Source organism: Ylistrum balloti, unplaced genomic scaffold (genome assembly GCF_031769215.1).
Source record: "Ylistrum balloti isolate Yb309-2 unplaced genomic scaffold, AGI_CSIRO_Ybal_v1 Utg370388, whole genome shotgun sequence".
In the NCBI taxonomy this organism is placed as follows: Eukaryota; Metazoa; Mollusca; class Bivalvia; order Pectinida; family Pectinidae; genus Ylistrum; species Ylistrum balloti.
Window position 1 is genome coordinate 938,228 of NW_026782269.1, and position 21,523 is coordinate 959,750.

Sequence of the window (21,523 nt, forward strand, 5' to 3'; positions counted from 1 at the left end):
CTGAACTTCCTTTTAATCTGACTTACGATCGCGTCCTTTACTATCTCGCTGTTCCTTAATTCCAAGGGTCAATTCTCTTTTCTTTCTATCCTCTATTTCAGTCAAGGCATATTGCGTTTCCTTTTTCCCTCTCTTTCAGCTCCGATGTAAATCCTTGATTTTCTCTCTCAGACATCTTGACAAGTTCTTCTCTCACAATGTCTCGGATTTGTTTTGTTTTGTTTTTGTTTCTGCTATCATCATCTATGCTGCAAGTGTCATTATCAAGTTTGTTCTGACATTTAAAAAAATAAAAGGTTAAATATTTTTTGAATGGTTCATAATGTAGTGACTTCGGCCTCCGGAATCTGCCGAGTGTGTACGAAGTCGTTATCAAATCAAATGTGAAACTAGCTACTGCGCATGTCTTACAGAAATAAAACTATGACATTTCAGCTCATGTAATCTTCGTCATGTGTGTGCGACAGCTGGTGAGATACGGTGTCACACACGACATGGGTTAGGGTGGACAGTTATTAGCCGGGATACACACGTATTATTTCTTCAGCTGTTTATATAGGCGCGGAGAGATCAAAGATTCATCTGTAACTAACAGGTGGCGTGCTTCACAGCTGACCGAACTTCTTGTATCGAAAACTACTTGCTATTTACTCGTTATCTTTACTGTAATGCGGACAGGGATGGAAACCTCCGTGTTAGTTTTTTTGTGTGCCATTATCAACACATATGTTTTCGCCAACCACACTGACTTTAGACCCATGCACGAGAACGAGGGTAAGTTAACAGTAAAACTCGCATGAACATTTCTACTTAAATGAATCATTAAATTTGTGTATATGTGATTTAAAGTTATTACTTGATTAGTACACAATCTCAAATCGCACACAAAGAAAGACGGCATGAATAGCAACAGTTACTATATACACGTGTAAGTACCCTAGCTTCCACTGTTGTCCAATAGATGTGTATTTTGAGTTTGTTCTTTATATATGTTTGTCATTTTTTCTGTAACATCAATCATGCATGTTTTTTTTAGTTTCTGTTCCAAACAGTGGGAAATTAGTTACAGATGATGAAATTTAAATAGAAGGCAAACAATTCAACAACTTTATTTTGCTCCAGATACAATGAACTGTACATGTACACTTTTGAAAGTGGTAATGAGATGGTGACACTACTGTTAGATGATGTTAAGATCATACACCAGACTTGTCTTTTGGTTTGAAGCCTAGACTCGAAAAACCTTGCATGAGGTATTTTGGTATATTTGCATAGTATTACAGCACATGTAACATGTACATACTTGATATGAGTCTGGCATCTGCCTCCGTTTGGACTGCAACCTGAAGTATATAGATAGAAATGTATACATATCACATATATGTGAATTTTTTTCAATATTGATAAAATTAAGCTGTGTTTGTGATATATTACAAAGACAATCAGGATTCAAAATGTGAGAGAATTATGGTTATTATTGACAATGATGTGTGTATTTAATATAATAAAAACCTTTTAAAGTATTGAAGCTAATACAAATCTATGATTGTAAGTTAACCAATTACTTATCAGAATACAGAATCCTGTTGCATTTTTTTTAGTAAAATTTCTGCATGAGTGTTAGTTGATTAAGATAACTTAGAAATGACATTCCCACTCGACTTCCACACAGCTGTTGGATAGTGATAATTCTAAGCCTTACAGCTAGGGAGTATTTCTAATCTTATTAAAACCTGACACATCTTTTAGATAGAAAATTCCCACAGGAATGTTTTACTATCTTATTGTAAGCCAGATTAGTTATGTTCTTGTAGGAGGAGCACCTGTCCAGAGTTTTAGATCTTGGTAAACTGTCCTTGTCAACCTAAGACATTGTAATGCCAGCTATTAATGTAGTAGCAAATAGATTTAGTAATCAAAGGAAAATTTCTAACAAAATAACATCATAAGAACAAGAATAATTTAATGTTGTCCTTTTCTGTTGGTCATACCATGGAAAAAGGAAAAGACATTTCTGCATCAACTAATACCAGACTCAGAAATTTAGTAAATGTATGTTGTATCTGCAGCTGTTGACTTTCTATTTGTTACCTGCTGCCCTGCTGCTGCAGACATACTCCAGCCTTAGGCAGAAGTAAACAGTATCATTATTTCACAGATACATATCAAACGTAAACATTTACTATACACCTAACCTCAAACTCTTGACCTTTGACCCGACACCATGTTACTCATGACCTTTCACTCCTGACATCTTGTTACCCTGTCACAATTAATATTAAACAAGCATTAAAAGTAGTTTTGTTGTCTCATAAAAAATAATAATGTAAGTGACTAATGTCAGTAAACATGTAGATCTGATGGAGGTTGAAAGTGACTAATACCCTGTACACATGTAGATCTGATGGAGGTTGAAATGACTGATTCAAGAACATGTGTAGATCTGTTTGAGATTGAAATGACTAACACCAGAACATGTGTAGATCTGTTTGAGGTTGAAATGACTAACACCAGAACATGTATAGATCTGTTTGAGGTTGACAGTGTCTAATACCAGAACATGTGTAGATCTATTTGAGGTTGAAATGACTAATACCAGAACATGTGTAGATCTGTTTGAGGTTGAAATGACTAATACCAGAACATGTGTAGATCTGTTTGAGGTTGAAATGACTAATACCAGAACATGTGTAGATCTGTTTGAGGTTGAAATGACTAATACCAGAACATGTGTAGATCTGTTTGAGGTTGAAATGACTAATACCAGAACATGTGTAGATCTGTTTGAGGTTGAGTAGATCTGTTTGAGGTTGAAATGACTAATACCAGAACATGTGTGAAAGTGATCTGTTTGAGGTTGAAAATAACACCAGAACATATATATGACTAATATCAGAACTTGTGTAGATCTGTTTGAGGTTGAGTAGATCTGTTTGAGGTTGAAATGACTAATACAAGAATATATGTAGATCTGATGGAGGTTGAAAGTGCTTAATACCAGTGCATATGTAGATCTGATGGAGGTTGAAAGTGACAAATACTAGAACATTTATAGATTTGTTGGAGGTTAGTGTTTGACACAGTTATGACTCTAGTTTGAGTGGGGTCCATATTTGCTGAATATCATCAAGACTATAGAGTCAAAGTTACCTGATTTACACCAGCTCTTTTAATGTTAACTTAGGCATTCAATACATATGTACTTTTATGTTTTTTAAAAATATTTCCTTAAGCTTCCTTTTGGCAATAGAATATTTTACTTATCTGAAAACCCCATTCTTAAATTGTTAAATATCATGATATGTTCTCCTGAAAATGATATGTTGCCCATATTGCACCAGTACATTCTTCAATGTATACCCGATGTGTTGACAAGGACATTATAATGGACACATGCATGGTGTTAAAAGGTGACTGATTATTGATAACTGGTGAAATCTTGAGGTTTTACTTTTGTAAAATCTTCACTAAAATTTCTTCCATTTTGGACATTTACTAACATTTTTATCACCAATTGTAACATAATGAATCATACATAGACAGTCCAATGATGATGAAGTAGTGCGAGGTATAGAGTCACGCCAAGCTGGTCAGAGAAATCTGTCTGTACAACTTAATATTTCTCAAAGTGTGATTAGAAGGCTATTAAATCAACTTCCAACAGACATTATGTCCAAAAATGACCAAGATTTGAACAACCGTACTTTATGACACTTTGACACGATCAATTCAACTGCAGTTTGGTACAAGACTTTGTTCTGATGCATGGTTATGCTTGTCCTCTCAGTCCTCGTGTAGTAAACAGTCATCTTCAATCAGAGACAAAAAGAATTGTTCATATAGACTGGTCAAGTTGTTCTCCTGATATAAACTTCATTGAGCATGCTTAGGATAACTTGCAGGGCTAGGTTTCAGCATGCCCCAAACCTCCACAAAACCTCTAAGAGTTTATGAGGGTATTGCAAGAGGAATGGCAACATACTAGTCACGGACAAGTATTAAGAAATATGCTCAGATGTTGCAGGAAAGTCCAAAGGGTCAGCAGAGATTATACTCCCTATTGAGCCTCAAATAGCATCCTAGGTATCTTGTTGTCTGTGTGATTTAGATGCTTCATTCTTGTGAACACATTGATTTACAGGATACTGTTACTGCTTGTTGTGTGATCTGGGTAGGAAATATGAAAGCTCAATCTGTAATCATCGACTATATTGATTTCCCTGTCATTAAACTTTTAAAAATATTCGTACTGTGTATTAAAAACTATGCAGTTTCAGTTTTATCAAAGTTAAATTTTTTGTCCGGTATATAACTTGAGCGATAATATATTGTACTTTTGATATGGCTAGGTGTTGATTTACACAAGTACAGTGGTAACAGATGTGATGTTTGTCATAGCAGACAATAACAGCTGTTGTTTCCATCACCATTCTAATACATATTCAATAACTTCATGGTCAGATTTTTTAAAACTGAAAATGAACATTAAACATACGAGTGAAAAATATCAATACAACTTTTCCATAATAATAGATGTATTATTTGTTAGAAAACATAGGAAAGCAAACTGTGGAAAGAGGAAGTTATATCCCTATATCTTGAGAAATACTAAATAAACAGGTTCCCCTTGGTCCCTAGTTATATCCCTATATCTTGAGAAATACTAAATAAACAGGTTCCCCTTGTTTCCTAGTTATATCCCTATATCTTGAGAAATACTAAATAAACAGGTTCCCCTTGGTCCCTAGTTATATCCCTATATCTTGAGAAATACTAAATAAACAGGTTCCCCTTGGTCCCTAGTTATATCCCTATATCTTGAGAAATACTAAATAAACAGGTTCCCCTCGGTCACTAGGTGCTCCCATCTTGAGAAATACTAAATAAACAGGTTTCCCTTGGTCCCTAGTTATATTCCTATATCTTGAGAAATACTAAATAAACAGGTTCCCCTTGGTCCCTAGTTATATCCCTATATCTTGAGAAATACTAAATAAATAGGTTCCCCTCGGTCCCTAGTAATATCCCTATATCTTGAGAAATACTAAATAAACAGGTTCCCCTTGGTCCCTAGTTATATCCCTATATCTTGAGAAATACTAAATAAACAGGTTCCCCATGGTCCCTAGTTATATCCCTATATCTTGAGAAATACTAAATAAAGAGGTTCCCCTTGGTCCCTAGTTGGTCCTATCTTGAGAAATACTAAATAAACAGGTTCCCCTTGGTCCCTAGTTGCTCCCATCTTGAGACTGTTCAGAATCATGAAATGACTTAAAAGGCAGCACTGTTCTTAGTCTTCACAGTTGTGGTCTGTTTTCCCTAAATCTTGATAAAATATAAAAACTGAACCCTTGTTTATAGATGTTAGCATATGATTTTCTTCTGTCAGTACATCATAAGACTGAGAACAAGCTATTTAAGAGAAAAGAAGGGGAGAAGATCCATCTTCTTTGGGATTTGTGACACTTCCTGGTCGTACCCTTCAATATTCCTAACTCTTATTCATGATTGATATCAATTCTGTGATTATAGCAATTAATACTAGCTTCAATAGCCGAAACGTCTTGCCATAACTTTCCATTTTTTGTTTCATTTTAATTTCCCAGGATTTACAAGAATGTCAATAGTAGTGTTATTTACTGGGTACCCATCAACAAGTTCTCTTATACCTGCATACCTTGTAATATGGTGGTAAAATCAGGCAGTATACTATAACACCTTAATCAGATGTCTTAATCTTTAACAGGAAAACCTTCAGGCCATGGTTGCTAGCTCTCTCACTCTCATTTTATTCAAAATCATTTTCAAATTTTATGTCTAGCTTTTCAGAACTGTTATCAGTAGGTTTGAAAATTGCTTTTGGCTGCCCTCTCACCCATGAATTTCTTTACTGTTAAAAGCCTTGGGATTTGAAAGGCTGAAAGGTAGATATAAATTGCTTTTATGTATAACATACCTGTATTTTACTGTAGCTTTTACAACAGGTCAAAGAACTGATGAAGACATTGAAAATGTTATCTTTCTGCTGGTATGAACTGAAATGGATCATTTCAGATGACGGGTCATTGAGTCTGTAAATATTGACATACTTCAACTTTGTTTAGACAGTTAAACCAAAAAAATATCAATAACATTTCTCTAACCAAGTAACAAAATACTGACACGTTTTTAAAACTTAGAAATTCTCCTCTCTCTGGTCTACCTCTGTAAGATAGAGCTAATACCTTTTCACTGTGCCAGACAATATATCCTGATATAATTGAGACATGCAAGGAAAAATTCTGTCAAATGTGTCTTAAAAAATACTAGGCATGATTAAACCTCGAAATGACCTGGGGCCGTATTCAATAAATATCACAATGACACTGTATACAGTTCCTGTACACAAAGTGGTCTTTGTTTGCAGGTCCTTTACACAGTTCTTTGTGCTGTCACTGTATAGCTAATTACTAGTTGGGGAGCATGCTCAGCCGAATATTGTGTTTTTTATGAACAGCAATATTGATCCAACTCCAGATATGTAGAGAAATTATGATAGAAATTTCCCCAAATGAAACATTTAGCAAAATGTCGCCTGACAAGAGTTGCCTTGGGACTTGTGACTTGGGCACAAATCAATATTTGTACATGCTGATGGGGACTGTTGTAACAGGTGGCAGACACACAGCAAGCTGTTAAATACATAATTTGTTGTATATCCTGGTACTTGGTACATGTATTACATCATGTCTTTTCTGATTGTATCTTATACACCACTTTCTACATATATTATTATACACAATATAGGATTTTTACATGCAGTCTATTTGGAAATATAGAAGTTTATTTTAATTGCAATTTTAGCTGTGAAATAATAGAAAAAAATCATTGTAACACAGCAGTTTGTTTTGTTACATCATTAAGTTGCAAAATAAAAAAAGAAAAATGGAAATGAACCTTTATTTTACATTGTTTATAAGATCAACAATCAACATAAGCTCTGTGTAGCTTTTATTCTAAAATAATGGTTATGTAACACATTTTTGCACTGGATAATTTTCATGATCTAATCCCCAATATACTCACTGTTTCTAATGCTAGTCGAAGATGGTGGCCATCTTTCTGATTGAGGCAGATGATCGATATTGACATTGGAGAAATTTATTATATAACAACTTACTTAAATGTGTCATTGAAAAGTAAAGTGGAGAGTATGATAATGATATTCTTTGTGACATATTCTGAATCTCTTTTCTCTGCTTCTAGTGAGTCTGACGGCAATGTCAGAATGTCGATTAAGAAAATAATTGTTACAGTATCATATCATATTATATGGTATTGTCTCCTATCTTTATTGGATAATTCTATACAGAATGATACATAAATCCCAATCTTCATTTGAAAGAAATGTACTGACAACTTCAGATGAGTCTCCCATCATAAAATCTTGTTTCTTCTTGATGCCTCTCCACAATGTCTGTTGTTTTATCGACCTACTTCAGGGAACAAATATCTTTATCATTTAGAAACAGACATGACAGATTTCAGGTATGTACACCAGGAATCAATAAAAACAACAATATAGACAGATTATTCATTTAGAGAAAAATATTTATGCCTTTTAAAAATGCATTGACCTTCTTCTTGACCGGAATCTATTGACAACTTGACTGGAAAGTGAGGAGAACTTCTATGTCAGGAACTTCTATGTCATCAATGTTTGAAAGGAACAATTTGCTTGGTTAAGACAATGTAAGGGACTGTTTCGAACAAAATTTTATGTGCCTTATGGTTGAATTTCGTTGTTATTGCAAAAATTACATCACTTTAAGGCTCAAATTATTAGAATGGGGATAGCATGCTTGTTTTTATGCATATACTGGAGATTAGATAATGAATTTTGTCATTTTAACGCTCAACGCGTCTCATGTTAAAGCCAAAATTCATTATCTATTCTACCCCATCAGACAAAAATATCCACACTTCTGGTGAGGGTACGATAACTTTATCTCTATCTTACCCCTCAAAACAGCCTGCATGCACAGGAAGTGACATTTTGTGTTCCTGTAATTTTCATTATGTCATTTTGTATTATGTGTTGGGATCAGTTGGGGTCAATGACATCATTATCAATTATCTTCTGGGCCTTAAATGCAAATGGCTATAGAGATGGTTATATTGTCACATGTATTTTTATTTACATATTTGTTTTTAACTGGAAAAGGGGACAGAAAAAGGATCATTCCCAGCATTTAGGGTAGAACAGAGAAATCTCTACTCTTGGAGGAGATTCCTGACAGTCTAATGCTTGGCAAAGCTTCAGGTTAGACAATCAAGAATCTCCTCCTCGGGTAGAAAATGATCAATCCTACCCTCCAGCCAGGGAAAGATTCTCTTTATCCCCAGTATATGCATAAAAACAAGCATATAACTATCCCCTTATTTGAAGGCCATTAAGGAGCGAAATGTTGTCCTGAATGTCGGAGGAAAACCCATAAGGGGAAAGCAACGTGCCATTGATGGGGAATAAACTAACTTACTCAACAAACATCATCCCCAATGGCCAGTATGACAGTGATTATTGAACCCATGTTCAAAAGGTAAAGAGGTCATGAACCTCCAGCTTGATTAAACATATAATGATATTCATATTGTCAGAGCATATATTTTGATATATATGGATTTTGCTAATTTTTACTTATTGTAGTACTTTATTATCCAAAACATCTAACTGAATAAAAAAAGAATGTTGGTTGCCATGGTTACCAGGTCACAACACAAATGTTTTTGTGTAATGGCTCAAAGGTCATCAGTCCTTAGATCAATTTTAAGGCAATTACATATTAAAGCCTTTAATTTGACACATTATGTATTTCCAGAACCATGGATACTCAAGTATAATGGAGGCTTTTGATTGGTGGAAATCAAAATAATGTTTGATTATGCTGAACATTGTTATCTATAAGGGTTTTGAAGAAAGGTTATTACAATGGTACTATTTTGCAAAACATCTAATGTCATTTAGTTGCCATGGTAACCAAATAAGACCTATGATTACAAGGATCCACACTTTTCCTAAACTTGGTAACCAATTCCCCTTATAACTTTACAGAATAAGGCAGGTTTTCTTTTTTATTTCTGTTGGAACAACTTGATAGAGATGTGTTGCTTATCAAGGCCTGTTTAAGTATATAATTTGACTCCTTGGATGTTTCCAGAATTTTTACTTTGGAAATGGATATATGTTGGTATCACTTTCCAAAATGTTGGAATGTTGATTCTGCTTTGCTAGTACCAAAAGAAAACATATAATTGGATAAGATCTTTTCTTAACTGCTCCACAACACTTCAAACTTTGTAAGTTGTGAACTAAATTCAATTAAATTACAGGTAACTATAAGAAATCATGTGCATGTTCCTGCACAGTGTATACCTACATACAATGTCCTTTAGTTTTATGTCACTGTTTGTTACAGTACCATGTCGTCCAGAACAGGTTCACATAGCCTATGGTGACACAACATCAGAGGTGGTGGTGATGTGGGCCACACAAGAGGAGTGTACAACTTTGATCAATTATGGTACTGACCCTTGGGGGCTGACCACAACACTTACTGGTCAGATGTCACATTTCACAGATCTTAATAGACAGGGACTACAGTGTCTACACAGAGTTAAGTTACAGGTAAATATTTAGTGTTACAACAGGTAAACATCGATGTAACTATAGATAAACATTTAGTGTTACAACAGGTAAACATTGATGTAACTATAGATAAACATTTAGTGTTACTACAGTTAATCATATAGTGTTATTACAAGTAAACACTGAGTGTCTCTGCAGTGGTGTCTCTACAAGAAAAAACTGTTATTTGAGGTAAACATTTAGTGTCTCTGCAGGTAATAATACAGATAAACAATTTTTCACTGCAGTGTTAAGATATTAACATTTTCATTAGAATTTAAGCTCACACAGTATGATTACATCAGTAACAAGGTATAACTACATCAGTAACAAGGTATAACTACATCAGTAACAAAGTTTAACTACATCAGTAACAAGGTTTAACTACATCAGTTACAAGGTTTAACTACATCAGTAACAAAGTTTAACTACATCAGTAACAAGGTTTAACTACATCAGTTACAAGGTTTAACTACATCAGTAACAAAGTTTAACTACATCAGTAACAAGGTTTAACTACATCAGTTACAAGGTTTAACTACATCAGTAACAAAGTTTAACTACATCAATATCAATAATTAACAAATCAGTAACAAGGTTTATAACTACACCAGTAAAAAGGTTTATGTCTTCATCAAAAACAAGATATAAGTACATCAGTAACAGGATTTAATTTGGTCAGTCACATGTTTATAACTAAATGAGTAGCAATGTTTTAGCTACATCAACCACAAGGTTTAACTACATCAGTAACAAGATATAACTACATCAATAACAGGGTTTAACTACATCAGTTACAAGGTTTAACTACATCAGTAACAAAGTTTAACTACATCAATATCAATAATTAACAAATCAGTAACAAGGTTTATAACTACACCAGTAAAAAGGTTTATGTCTTCATCAAAAACAAGATATAAGTACATCAGTAACAGGATTTAATTTGGTCAGTCACATGTTTATAACTAAATGAGTAGCAATGTTTTAGCTACATCAACCACAAGGTTTAACTACATCAGTAACAAGATATAACTACAACAATAACAGGGTTTAACTTTGTCAGTCACATGTTTATAATTAAATGAGCCACAAGGTTTATAGGTTTGAATTGATGTATTTTAGGGCTTGACTCCGGAGACGACATACTTTTACCGACCGGTCAGTGATGGTATTAGTAGTGGACCATACTACTTCAAGACTCCCCCTAGTGGGCAGGTGAGAGAACTAACAGAGCAATCAGTAGTGTTAAACTCAAATTAATGGCTATAAAGTAGGTACAGAACATATGTCTGAATTTCTTAAAATGTCCTGTCAGTAGATTTTTTATTTTCTGTCACCATTTTCCTGATAAACTGATATTCTTTCAAATGATTGGAGTTAAAGGCTTTCAGAAAAGGATGTTTACGTACACAATGTATGTTAAAGAAAGTACATACGGGTGTATTTGTACTATATTTATGATGTATTATGTTATGATAAGACTATGATAGGAAGTACCCCTGGTAAGTTATCAGTTTTAAGTAAGCATAGACTTTGTCTGTTCTAGACACAATTTAAAACTGTAATACCTTTTGACTCTCATTGTAAAATCTTTTTACTCAATCACTAAGTATACAAAGTTAGTGATGATAAATTAGTGAAATATTTGACATAGCAGAGTCGGACTACATTCATCGATCAGGTGTTCACACTGGCTTCTTGTATATGTGACATTGTAAAACATTTCACTTCCTGTTCAGAATGGTTCTGCTGGTCAATACATTTCAATACTCGTACATACATTATATAGAAAAAAATTGTGTCTTTTGCATACAGATGTGGGAACCAGAGTTCCTGGTGTATGGTGACCTGGGTGTGGAATCTGACAGTGTACCTTACTTAAATACAGAAGTATTAGGTGGGAACTACACTGCTGTACTTCATGTAGGTGACTTTGGCTACAACTTGATGGACCAAGATGGACAGGTTTGTACTCACAAAAGGCCAGGAATAGGGCAAGGGGGGAGGGGAGGGTGTCATTTGTTAAAACCAATATTTGGGTTTAGTAGTTGGAGGGGTCAGTAGTTGGAGGGGTCAGAAGTGGGAGGGACCAATGGTGTGATGGGTCAGTAGTAGGTGACCAGTGGCATAAATGTAAAAAGTGGGAGGGATATGAATTGTGTGAGGTCAGAAGTGGGAGGGATATGTACCATGGTCAGGGTTCTCACACCCCATTTAGGGACTGGGGCCAGGGGCCCTTAGAATTGGGAAAAATAGTGGCGTTTTCCTTAGGCTTGGGAAAACTTGGGGTCTAAATTGGGAAAAAAAGATACTATTTTGCATTGGGAATGGGGCCGAATATCGGCCCCAAATCTAGCAGATCGAGAGCCCTTATGGTAGCATAAGAGGTTAGAAGTGGAGGTTGTATATAGTGTATGTATCAGAAGTGGGAGGGGTATGTAGTGTGAGGGATCAGAAGTGGGAGGAGTATGTAGTGTTAGGGTATGGAAGTTGGAGCAGTGCATGTATGTAGGGTGAGAGGTCAAAAATGAGAAGGATCAGTATAAGGAGGGGTCAGAAATGAGAAACATTAAATTTGCCATGATTCTTTGTTCAACAACATTGTACAATATAAAACAGCACATCTCCAAACATTTCCTAATTGAGCCAAATTTCCCTGGAGTACATTGTTACTAATCAGCACTTGTTCATATCTATTTTCACATATCCTGTCAAAACATTTTTGTCATTACACACTTTTAGCAAAATTGATCTGAGTCAAAGAACAACTATCTAAAATAATATATCACCCTGTTATCAACGAATCCCAGTGAAGTGCTATCACAGCATCATTTTGTAAGTGGAACTGTGGATGGTCCCCAGATACTTTTCTCTTCATTATATTTATTTGACTCACTAATTTCTACTAATTTGCTTTCCCCTACTAAACAGTCGGAGGCCTCCAACTTAACATGTTTTCCCAAGGTGAGTGGTTATGTGCCCCTAAGGTGGTGGTTTTGAATGATGTGTCAGTGCTACTTCATGTACTTCAAAAGAACCAGGTTTCTAGTTTCACAATACAATGCTACAAGTGTTGTTACTCACATGTTATCATTTTCTAATTTCTCTCTCCAGAGAATCATAGGTTACATCTACACATATAATGGTTTTCAGTTTCACTTTGTGATAGGTTGAATGCATGGTGTAAAAACCACTTTTGTTGGGATGCAGGTTGATGGCATGTGGGAATCTTTGGAAAGTCCTTGCCTTTTGATATTTCAGACAAATGCTTGCTTTGAAATGAGTATAATTTCGCTACAAGGCTTGACCCTTAGGGCTGGATTGATCCCCGTTGGGAACCACTAGGGACTCAGAGTGTACATGTACAGTTTGTATATGATCATTATTCCTTGGTGTTCATTAATCTTATAAATAGAAAGGAAGGATGTAATAAAGATTGGAAGATTCCTTATGAAGGTTTCCTTTGATCCTATGAGTGAATTTTTTATTTTGGAGCTGGTCAGAAAAGCAAGATGGCTTGCACTCAGCCTTCTTGGATTTTGACTATGAAGGTTTGTTTTCATTATTCTTTGTAAAGTACAAGATGAATCTTTTTAAGATTCCATATTTATGTTCACTCTTGGTCCCTAGTTGTGCCCCTTGTTTTGGGACTGATAAAAAAATGATACGGCTGACAGGTAGATATTTCTGATTTTCACCAAGAATTGTTTTCACTTTTTCTTGGGAAGAACTGGATGGATCTCACTGGAATTTCATATGTAGGTAATCATATTTAGATCAAATTTAGCATGAAGCATTCTGGATGAAGTTGATTAAAGCAATTGTGTGTAAATTGTGGGGTCAGGTCTCAAGGGGCTTGAGGGGCAGGGCCCAACAGGGAAAGTTTTGCATGCTATCAAAATCATATCCCATCCCTACCTGACCCCTCCATAGGGATATATGGACAGGGTCAGATAATGGAAATAGGGGTAATTCTTTAAAATCATTCTTCAATTTAGATAAAGTGAATGTGACAACCAAACCAGGTGAGTGATACAGGCCCTTTGGACATTTTGTTGTAGGTACATATTTTCTGATAAAGTTTGTGAGATTAATTTTCTGTACGTGACTTGAGATGTTTGTGGTAATCCTTTGTTCTTTGTCTAGGTTGGAGATCAGTTTATGAGAATTGTAGAAGACATAGCAGCTAGAGTACCCTATATGACTTCACCGGGAAACCATGGTAAATTACTGTTTTTATAACAAAATCAATACAGAAATGTGAGGTTCACCATATGGTCATCCTTCCTCATTGATGTTGCACTAGAATAAATTTTAATATGATGATAATAATATCTTTATGTTAGGTAAGGTTATCACACCTGTTTAAGGATATTTCAGCCCACAATTAACTGAAGTTACTAACATTAACATATATAGTCATGCTGATAATGTAATAATTTTGTTTGTATTAGTGCAAAATATTGCTTCCAGTAAGTATATGTCAAAGTGTACTTGCAGTTAAAATATGTCATCTTTTTCAAAACATATGTACAGTATCAAATTAGAACATTCTTTTCCAATTCAGTAGTTGTCTTATAAGTCCCTCACAATAAATGTAACATGTGTACAATGTACTGTATAACATTACAGAGATAGATGATGATACCTTCAGTCACTACAGATACAGATTTTCTATGCCTAAAACTGACTGGCCAATTCCATTGGATAAGATGTGGTACAGCCTGGATATAGGGCAGGTTCACTTTGTCAGGTGAGTTGTTAATACAGGTACAGTTTGTCAGGTGAGTTGTAAAGACAGGTACAGTTTGTCAGGTTGGTTATAGTGATATGTATACTAAATCAGATAAGTCTCACAGACAGGTATGCTTTGTAAGGAGAGTCTCACAGACAAGTTCACTTAATTTGAGTTGTAAAGACAGGTAAACTTTGTCATGTTGATATTGCTCACAAGTTATGTTTTGTTAGGTCATCTGACCTGAAGGATCAGGAAGACCTACAGCGATCATGTGTTGTTGGTTGTTGTGAGCTATACATCATGCATAAACTCTCCATTCAATCAACTTCTTCTCAATAACCTAAAAGCTCATGATACTGATATTGCGCTTGTGGCATGCACAGATAAATTGCTACCAGGTTTGTTAAAATAAATAGCATTGACCCTTTTTCAAGGTCAAAAGGGTAGAATGTGTTAATATCTTTAACAAGATTTCTTCTCAAAAACCCAAAGGCCAAGAGTGCTGATATGAGGCATAAATTATGCTTGGATGAAGTGCTATAAATTTTTTTTTAATACATGGCATTGCCCAAGTTTAAAAGGTCACATGGGCCAAATGTGTTAAAACCTTCAAAAAAATTCTTCTCAATAACCAAAAGTCTCAAGACACTGATATTTGTCTGACACATGCTGGGATGAAAGGTGACCATGTTTGTGAAATGAATGACCTTGATCCTCAATATATTATGACCACAGAGGTCTAACATGTTATAATCTTCAAATTATATATTCTTATTTACCAAAAGTAAAAGGTATTGATATTAAATTTGTAACATAATTGGATGAAGGGTTAAAGACTTTGTTCAATTGACCTTGACCCACCTTTAAGGTAACTTGAGTCAAATATGTTTAGAACTTGAAATTTGTTCTTTCGAGAAGTAATAGGTCATGGTATTTGTTTAGAGCAGGCTTTCATAAACCACATGTTTGCTTCGAATAGATCATTTTCTGATAAAGGTGACTGTGAAGTCATCAAAACATCACTCTTAAAACTTCTACTGGTTGTGATGGAAGAACTTTCATTCTATTGATATTATCATCCTGAAGAAAATGTTCTGAAATAAAGATGACAAAAAAAAACTCTTATGCATAAGCTGTTGAAAAGGTGAGCAAGTCATGCCCACTGGTTGTGTCGCACAAACAAGTACACTTTGTAAGGCAAATCTTGGATGTACACACTTTCTCTGGTGGTTATCACAAACAGCACACAATGAAAGGTAAGTCTCACAGACGGTACACTTTTTTAGGTGAGGCTCATAGATGGGTACACTCTGTCAGATAAGGCAGACAGATAAGTACACTCTATCAGGTGAGGCTCACACAAAGTCTTACACAGGCTCACTCTGTCAGATGAAACTCGCAGACAGGTATGTATCAATTATACATACATGAATAACAACACACAGCCTAAGTTTGTGTGGTATTTTTGTGAAGATATGTATTATCATTTTTTGATAAAACTGTCATGAATCAGTGTTATGCTTTCATTTGCAGCTACTCATCAGAGGTATTCTTCACCCAGCAGGGAGTTCATGTGGATGCTCAGAGAAACTGGTTGATGGCCGACTTAAAACAAGCTAATGACAATCGTCACAACTGTCCATGGGTGATCGCATATGGTCACCGCCCCATGTACTGCTCCAATACTGATGGAGACGATTGTACCCTTGGAGCATCAAAAGTTAGGCAAGGGTATGTAAAGGTGGAAGACCAAAGTTAGGCAAGGGTATGTAAAGGTGGAAGACAAAAGCTAGGCAAGGGTATGTAAAGGTGGAAGACAAAAGCTAGGCAAGGGTATGTAAAGGTGGAAGACAAAAGTTAGGCAAGGGTATGTAAAGGTGACAGAGGTTAGGCAAGGGTATGTAAAGGTGGATGACAAAAGTTAGGCAAGGGTATGTAAAGGTGACAGAAGTTAGACAAGGGTATGTCAAAGTGACAGAAGTTAGGCAAGGGTATGTAAAAGTGACAGAAGTTAGGCAAGGGTATGTAAAAGTGACAGAAGTTAGGCAAGGGTATGTAAAAGTGACAGAAGTTAGGCAGGGGTATGTAAAGGTGGATGACAAAAGTTAGGCAAGGGTATGTAAAGGTGACAGAAGTTAGACAAGGGTATGTAAAAGTGACAGAAGTTAGGCAAGGGTATGTAAAAGTGACAGAAGTTAGGCAGGGGTATGTAAAGGTGGAAGACCAAAGTTAAGCAAGGGTATGTAAAGGTGGAAGACCAAAGTTAGGCAAGGGTATGTAAAGGTGGAAGACAAAAGCTAGGCAAGGGTATGTAAAAGTGGAAGACAAAAGTTAGGCAAGGGTATGTAAAGGTGACAGAAGTTAGACAAGGGTATGTAAAAGTGACAGAAGTTAGGCAAGGGTATGTAAAAGTGACAGAAGTTAGGCAAGGGTATGTAAAGGTGGAAGACAAAAAGTAGACAAGGATATGTAAAAGTGACAGAAGTTAGGCAAAGGTATGTAAAAGTGACAGAAGTTAGGCAAGGGTATGTAAAAGTGACAGAAGTTAGGCAAGGGTATGTAAAGGTGGAAGACAAAAAGTAGACAAGGATATGTAAAAGTGACAGAAATTAGGCAAAGGTATGTAAAAGTGACAGAAGTTAGGCAGGGGTATGTAAAGGTGGATGACAAAAGTTAGGCAAGGGTATGTAAAGGTGACAGAAGTTAGGCAAGGGTATGTAAAAGTGACAGAAGTTAGGCAAGGGTATGTAAAAGTGACAGAAGTTAGGCAGGGATATGTAAAGGTGGATGACAAAAGTTAGGCAAGGGTATGTAAAGGTGGAAGACCAAAGTTAGGCAAGGGTATGTAAAGGTGGAAGACCAAAGTTAGGCAAGGGTATGTAAAGGTGGAAGACAAAAGTTAGGCAAGGGTATGTAAAGGTGGAAGACAAAAGTTAGGCAAGGGTAAGTAAAGGTGACAGAAGTTAGGCAAGGGTATGTAAAAGTGACAGAAGTTAGACAAGGGTATGTAAAGGTGACAGAAGTTAGACAAGGGTATGTAAAAGTGACAGAAGTTAGGCAAGAGTATGTAAAAGTGACAGAAGTTAGGCAGGGGTATGTAAAGGTGGATGACAAAAGTTAGGCAAGGGTATGTAAAGGTGGAAGACCAAAGTTAGGCAAGGGTATGTAAAGGTGGATGACAAAAGTTAGGCAAGGGTATGTAAAGGTGGAAGACCAAAGTTAGGCAAGGGTATGTAAAGGTGGATGACAAAAATTAGGCAAGGGTATGTAAAGGTGACAGAAGTTAGGCAAAGGTATGTAAAGGTGGAAGACAGAAGTTAGGCAAGGGTATGTAAAGGTGGTAGACTAAAGCTAGGCAAGGGTATGTAAAGGTGAAGAAGTTAGGCAAGGGTATGTAAAGGTGATAGGAGGTAGATGATGTCTACAGAAGATTTGAACACTCATGCATGCTCTGTTAATGATGGTGTCATGGGAAAGCAGAGTGCTGTATTTGTAAATGGTACGTAGGTCTTTCTGGAGTTTATCACCGTTGTGCTATCCTCTGAGCCTCAGCCATGCTTTTCAACCTTTTTACTTGTAATAGGTTTCTTTGTTCTTCACAGCTGTCATATACCAATGTATTTAGTGTGTATTTCTGACCTGTTAACATTGTCTTCTACCATAAAAGTTGAGTTAGTCAAGCCATTAGTTACTTTATTACATTAATAATACAGTTTCTAATGAAGTGTGTATACTTCACAGCCTGGAAGACCTTTTCTTTGACTACGGAGTAGATGTAGTGCTCCAAGCCCATGAACACTCCTACGAACGTCTGTGGCCCCAATACAAAGGGGTTGTTCTGGCCAAGAACTACTCTAACCCTCAGGCTCCTGTACAACTAATCACTGGTGCTGCCGGCTCAAGGCATGGCTTTGATGAGGAAAACAAAACATATTGTATGTATATCTTTCACAAATATACATGTATAGTTAATTAATTAACTGTACATGTGTATTTAGTAATGAATCCCTTCTTTTGAAACAAAATAACAACAAAACAGGCAAGGAAAAATGAAACTGCAGAAATGGCTTGCCATATTCATGTATTTACAAAATATGCCAGTTCAAATTCAACTCACCCCTACTTTACACCAATAATAAGCTGATCTGTTTTATATTAAATATCCATGAAAATGCGAGTCCAACATTCCATTTTGATTTTCTGATCCAGGTCTGGACACATCACCATGGCATTCCTTTCATATTCCAAAAAAAATACATGACTGTGTTTTGTTTTGAATAGCAATCTTGTTTAAAATTCAATATTTTTTGCACTGAGAGCATTATTGCAAAATGTTATTATGCTAATTTTATTTTTTGCACTATTCCCTATAGCAAAATTGTTCAAGCAATACTTCATCATACAGCTGATTGGTGAAAATTTTACAATGTACTGACCCAGAAGTATTCTGATTTATATGTCATGAGTAACTACATGAATTATTTTTATGATTTCAACAGCTGACTGGTCAGCCTTCAGGATGGATGTTAAAGCCTTTAACAGTTTTGGTCGCCTTAAGATTTACAATGCCAGTCACCTGTACTGGGAGCAAGTGTCGGTCAAAAACAACAAGGTATTGGACTCTATCTGGGTCACTCAGGACACACATGGTCCATTCCACAAGGCTGAGCTTGACACTGAGAAGGCCAAGAAGATTGAGGATAAAGAGAAGGATGCGGCAGTGAAAAACAAAGCTACGAAGACTGGTATCCCGTCTCATGAGATAGTCAGCATTCCACACAGTGGACCAGACATGAGTTCAGTGGACACAATTTCTCCCGACACAAGTATTTCGGAACGAGCCCGCAGTTTGCTGGCATCAAACAATGTACGCTTAGCCCTTGGGGTCGGAGGAGGTGTCCTAGTACTAGTTGTTATCATCACTATAGTTATTCTACAGAAACAGAAGAAAAAGGCAAGGAAGTATAGACGTTGGGATGAGACGGTGGACTATGGGCGTAAATTTTACTCCTCGGGATACTCCCAAGTCCACAATGGGGAGAAGGACACTGATGAGTTTGAAGTTGAAGTCAACGAACCTAGTGCACCAACAGCTAAACTTCTGACAGAATGATAGATCTTATTGGTTAAACTTTAGTCCTCAGAAGGAGAGATCAAGTTTAGCCAATCTACACTTGCCAGTTGTATGAGGAAATATTCTTTTTCGAGGATTTTCTCATAATGATTTATTGTGATGTGAATACGGGATAGTTATGAAATCCAGAACGATAAACTACATTCCATGCACGTTATTTTGCCATATCACGGATGTATTTGTCTGCGGTAACAAACCCCTTGGTTATGACTTTCAGAGCCCAGGTGTGACGTACCAGTGATATTTGTCGAAGTGCCTTAAAGTGTTCTTTGAATTATAGACACTATAATTGTATACAGAAATATGTAACCTTTTGAATTCTGTGATACAGTTCTACTAAGACAAGTGTTTGGTACTAGATACATCAAATAGGAAACGGTAAGGAGTCCAGCTGTGGAATTATGGAATGTTGATCAGCAGTCTAACTGTGGGGTGCTGGAATATATCAGATGTGTGGAATGTGATACACCTATATGTCAAGGGAGGCAATGATCTTTTTCTCAGTGCGTTGACAGCATTATTGTCTTGATCTCACAGTTAAGTACTGAGGGAATTCCCTAAGTGTACATTTATCTCTACAAGGTCATTGACTCCTGAAGCAACAATAAGTGCTCGTCTTCAAATACTTACTTGAAATGTACCTTTCAAATTTTTTGGGGCGGATTGTTAACAACGGAACCACATCTAAGAAACGTTCACTCTGAAAATTAAAATAAATAAAAACTTTTGGCTTTAAATACTTAAATAAGGGAATAAAAAGCAAACAAAAAGTATTAATTGTAATTTTTTAAACAGTTTTGTGAAAAAGAAATATGGAACTAAGCATCAAGGTATAAAAATTGAGATCATTTAAATATTCAATTATTATTTGACATTTATAGGATAACTTGCTGTTGCAATGTCATTTAGTTGAAAGTAGTATATGATGAGAGCACTTATTGATAATTGTTTTGTCCATTTTAATGGCACTGTTACAGCATAAAATATTGATCATCTTTATGGCCATCTCATTATTTTCATGTAACATTATATTCCATTTCATAACCACCTTAGTAAAAATTGTTCAGTTTCTAAGACATTCCCTCCGTATAAAATGTTGGTCTACTTTTATAACATTCTAACACCATGTATAATTTTGTCCATATTGTTATTGCATGTTTCACTGAAGAAACGTGTTGTTGAGTTCCATGGTGCTCTTATTAGTATAAATCTTAAGTGAGACATAATCATATTAATATGCATAATATGTTTTACATTGTACAAAAGCCAAGACCTTTGATATGCTCTATGGACCTATGATATGCCCTATGGACCTATGATATACCCTATGTTTGTAAAAGTGTCTTGTCACTGTGCCTGGAAGTGTTTCGAGATATAGACCTGTTCTTTTCTGATAATTTGTTTTTTTAGTTTCATATATTATTGAACTAAAAAACAATTTGTGCTTACTTACATTACTAAATCTGTATTGATAGAAATAAAATGCTAATCGCTCGGCTATTTCATCTACTATTTCTTAGGAGAGATGTCAGAGACGATTGTTGGGGAATAAATAAGAGGTCTGATTCTGTTCTGTGTAACATTCCATGGTAATACCTGTGAATAGTATTATAAAAGATCTTGGTTGTAGAAGGGTTAAGATGTGGTTACCTTTTTATAGAATTATAATCTGAAGTGACAGAAGAGTATGAAGTATTCTTGTGATGGATCAAAGAGCATTTAAGACCAAGTATAATAGATGGAACAGTGTAAGAATTTTAGTAAATGATGCCAAATTTGTCTTCGGGAAGAATACTAATTCAATTAGTGGTAGACATAACATTTAGCTTGAAGGCACTTTAAAGCCATCCTCATATTGTATTTTAACATTTTCATGCATTCCGTTTTTGTTTTGTTTTTTTCAAATACGATATCTGTGTTAATTTCTTTTATAAAGATGCGTATGACAGACAGACAGCAATCTTTTTCAAATGTTACCTATTTA

At 35.7% G+C, this 21,523-nt stretch overlaps 1 protein-coding gene across 1 annotated transcript; it reads left to right on the plus strand.

The window, feature by feature from the left end:
* Positions 1-434: 434 nt before the first annotated feature.
* On the plus strand, positions 435-21,037 carry LOC132554241 (acid phosphatase type 7-like). The gene is made up of 9 exons (XM_060218548.1): positions 435-774; positions 9,459-9,667; positions 10,790-10,882; positions 11,483-11,632; positions 13,814-13,889; positions 14,300-14,420; positions 15,939-16,136; positions 18,147-18,340; positions 18,905-21,037. The coding sequence occupies exons 1-9, from the start codon at positions 669-671 to the stop codon at positions 19,516-19,518; spliced, it is 1,761 nt and encodes a 586-aa protein (XP_060074531.1). The 5' UTR covers positions 435-668; the 3' UTR covers positions 19,519-21,037.
* The last annotated feature ends 486 nt before the right edge of the window (positions 21,038-21,523 follow it).

Coding starts and splice junctions, on each gene's coding strand:
- LOC132554241 (XM_060218548.1), top strand. CDS start 669: ATGCGGACAGGGATGGAAACCTCCGTGTTAGTTTTTTTGTGTGCCATT. Junction 9,668..10,789: donor TACACAGAGTTAAGTTACAG/GTAAATATTTAG, acceptor GATGTATTTTAG/GGCTTGACTCCGGAGACGAC. Junction 18,341..18,904: donor TGAGGAAAACAAAACATATT/GTATGTATATCT, acceptor TGATTTCAACAG/CTGACTGGTCAGCCTTCAGG.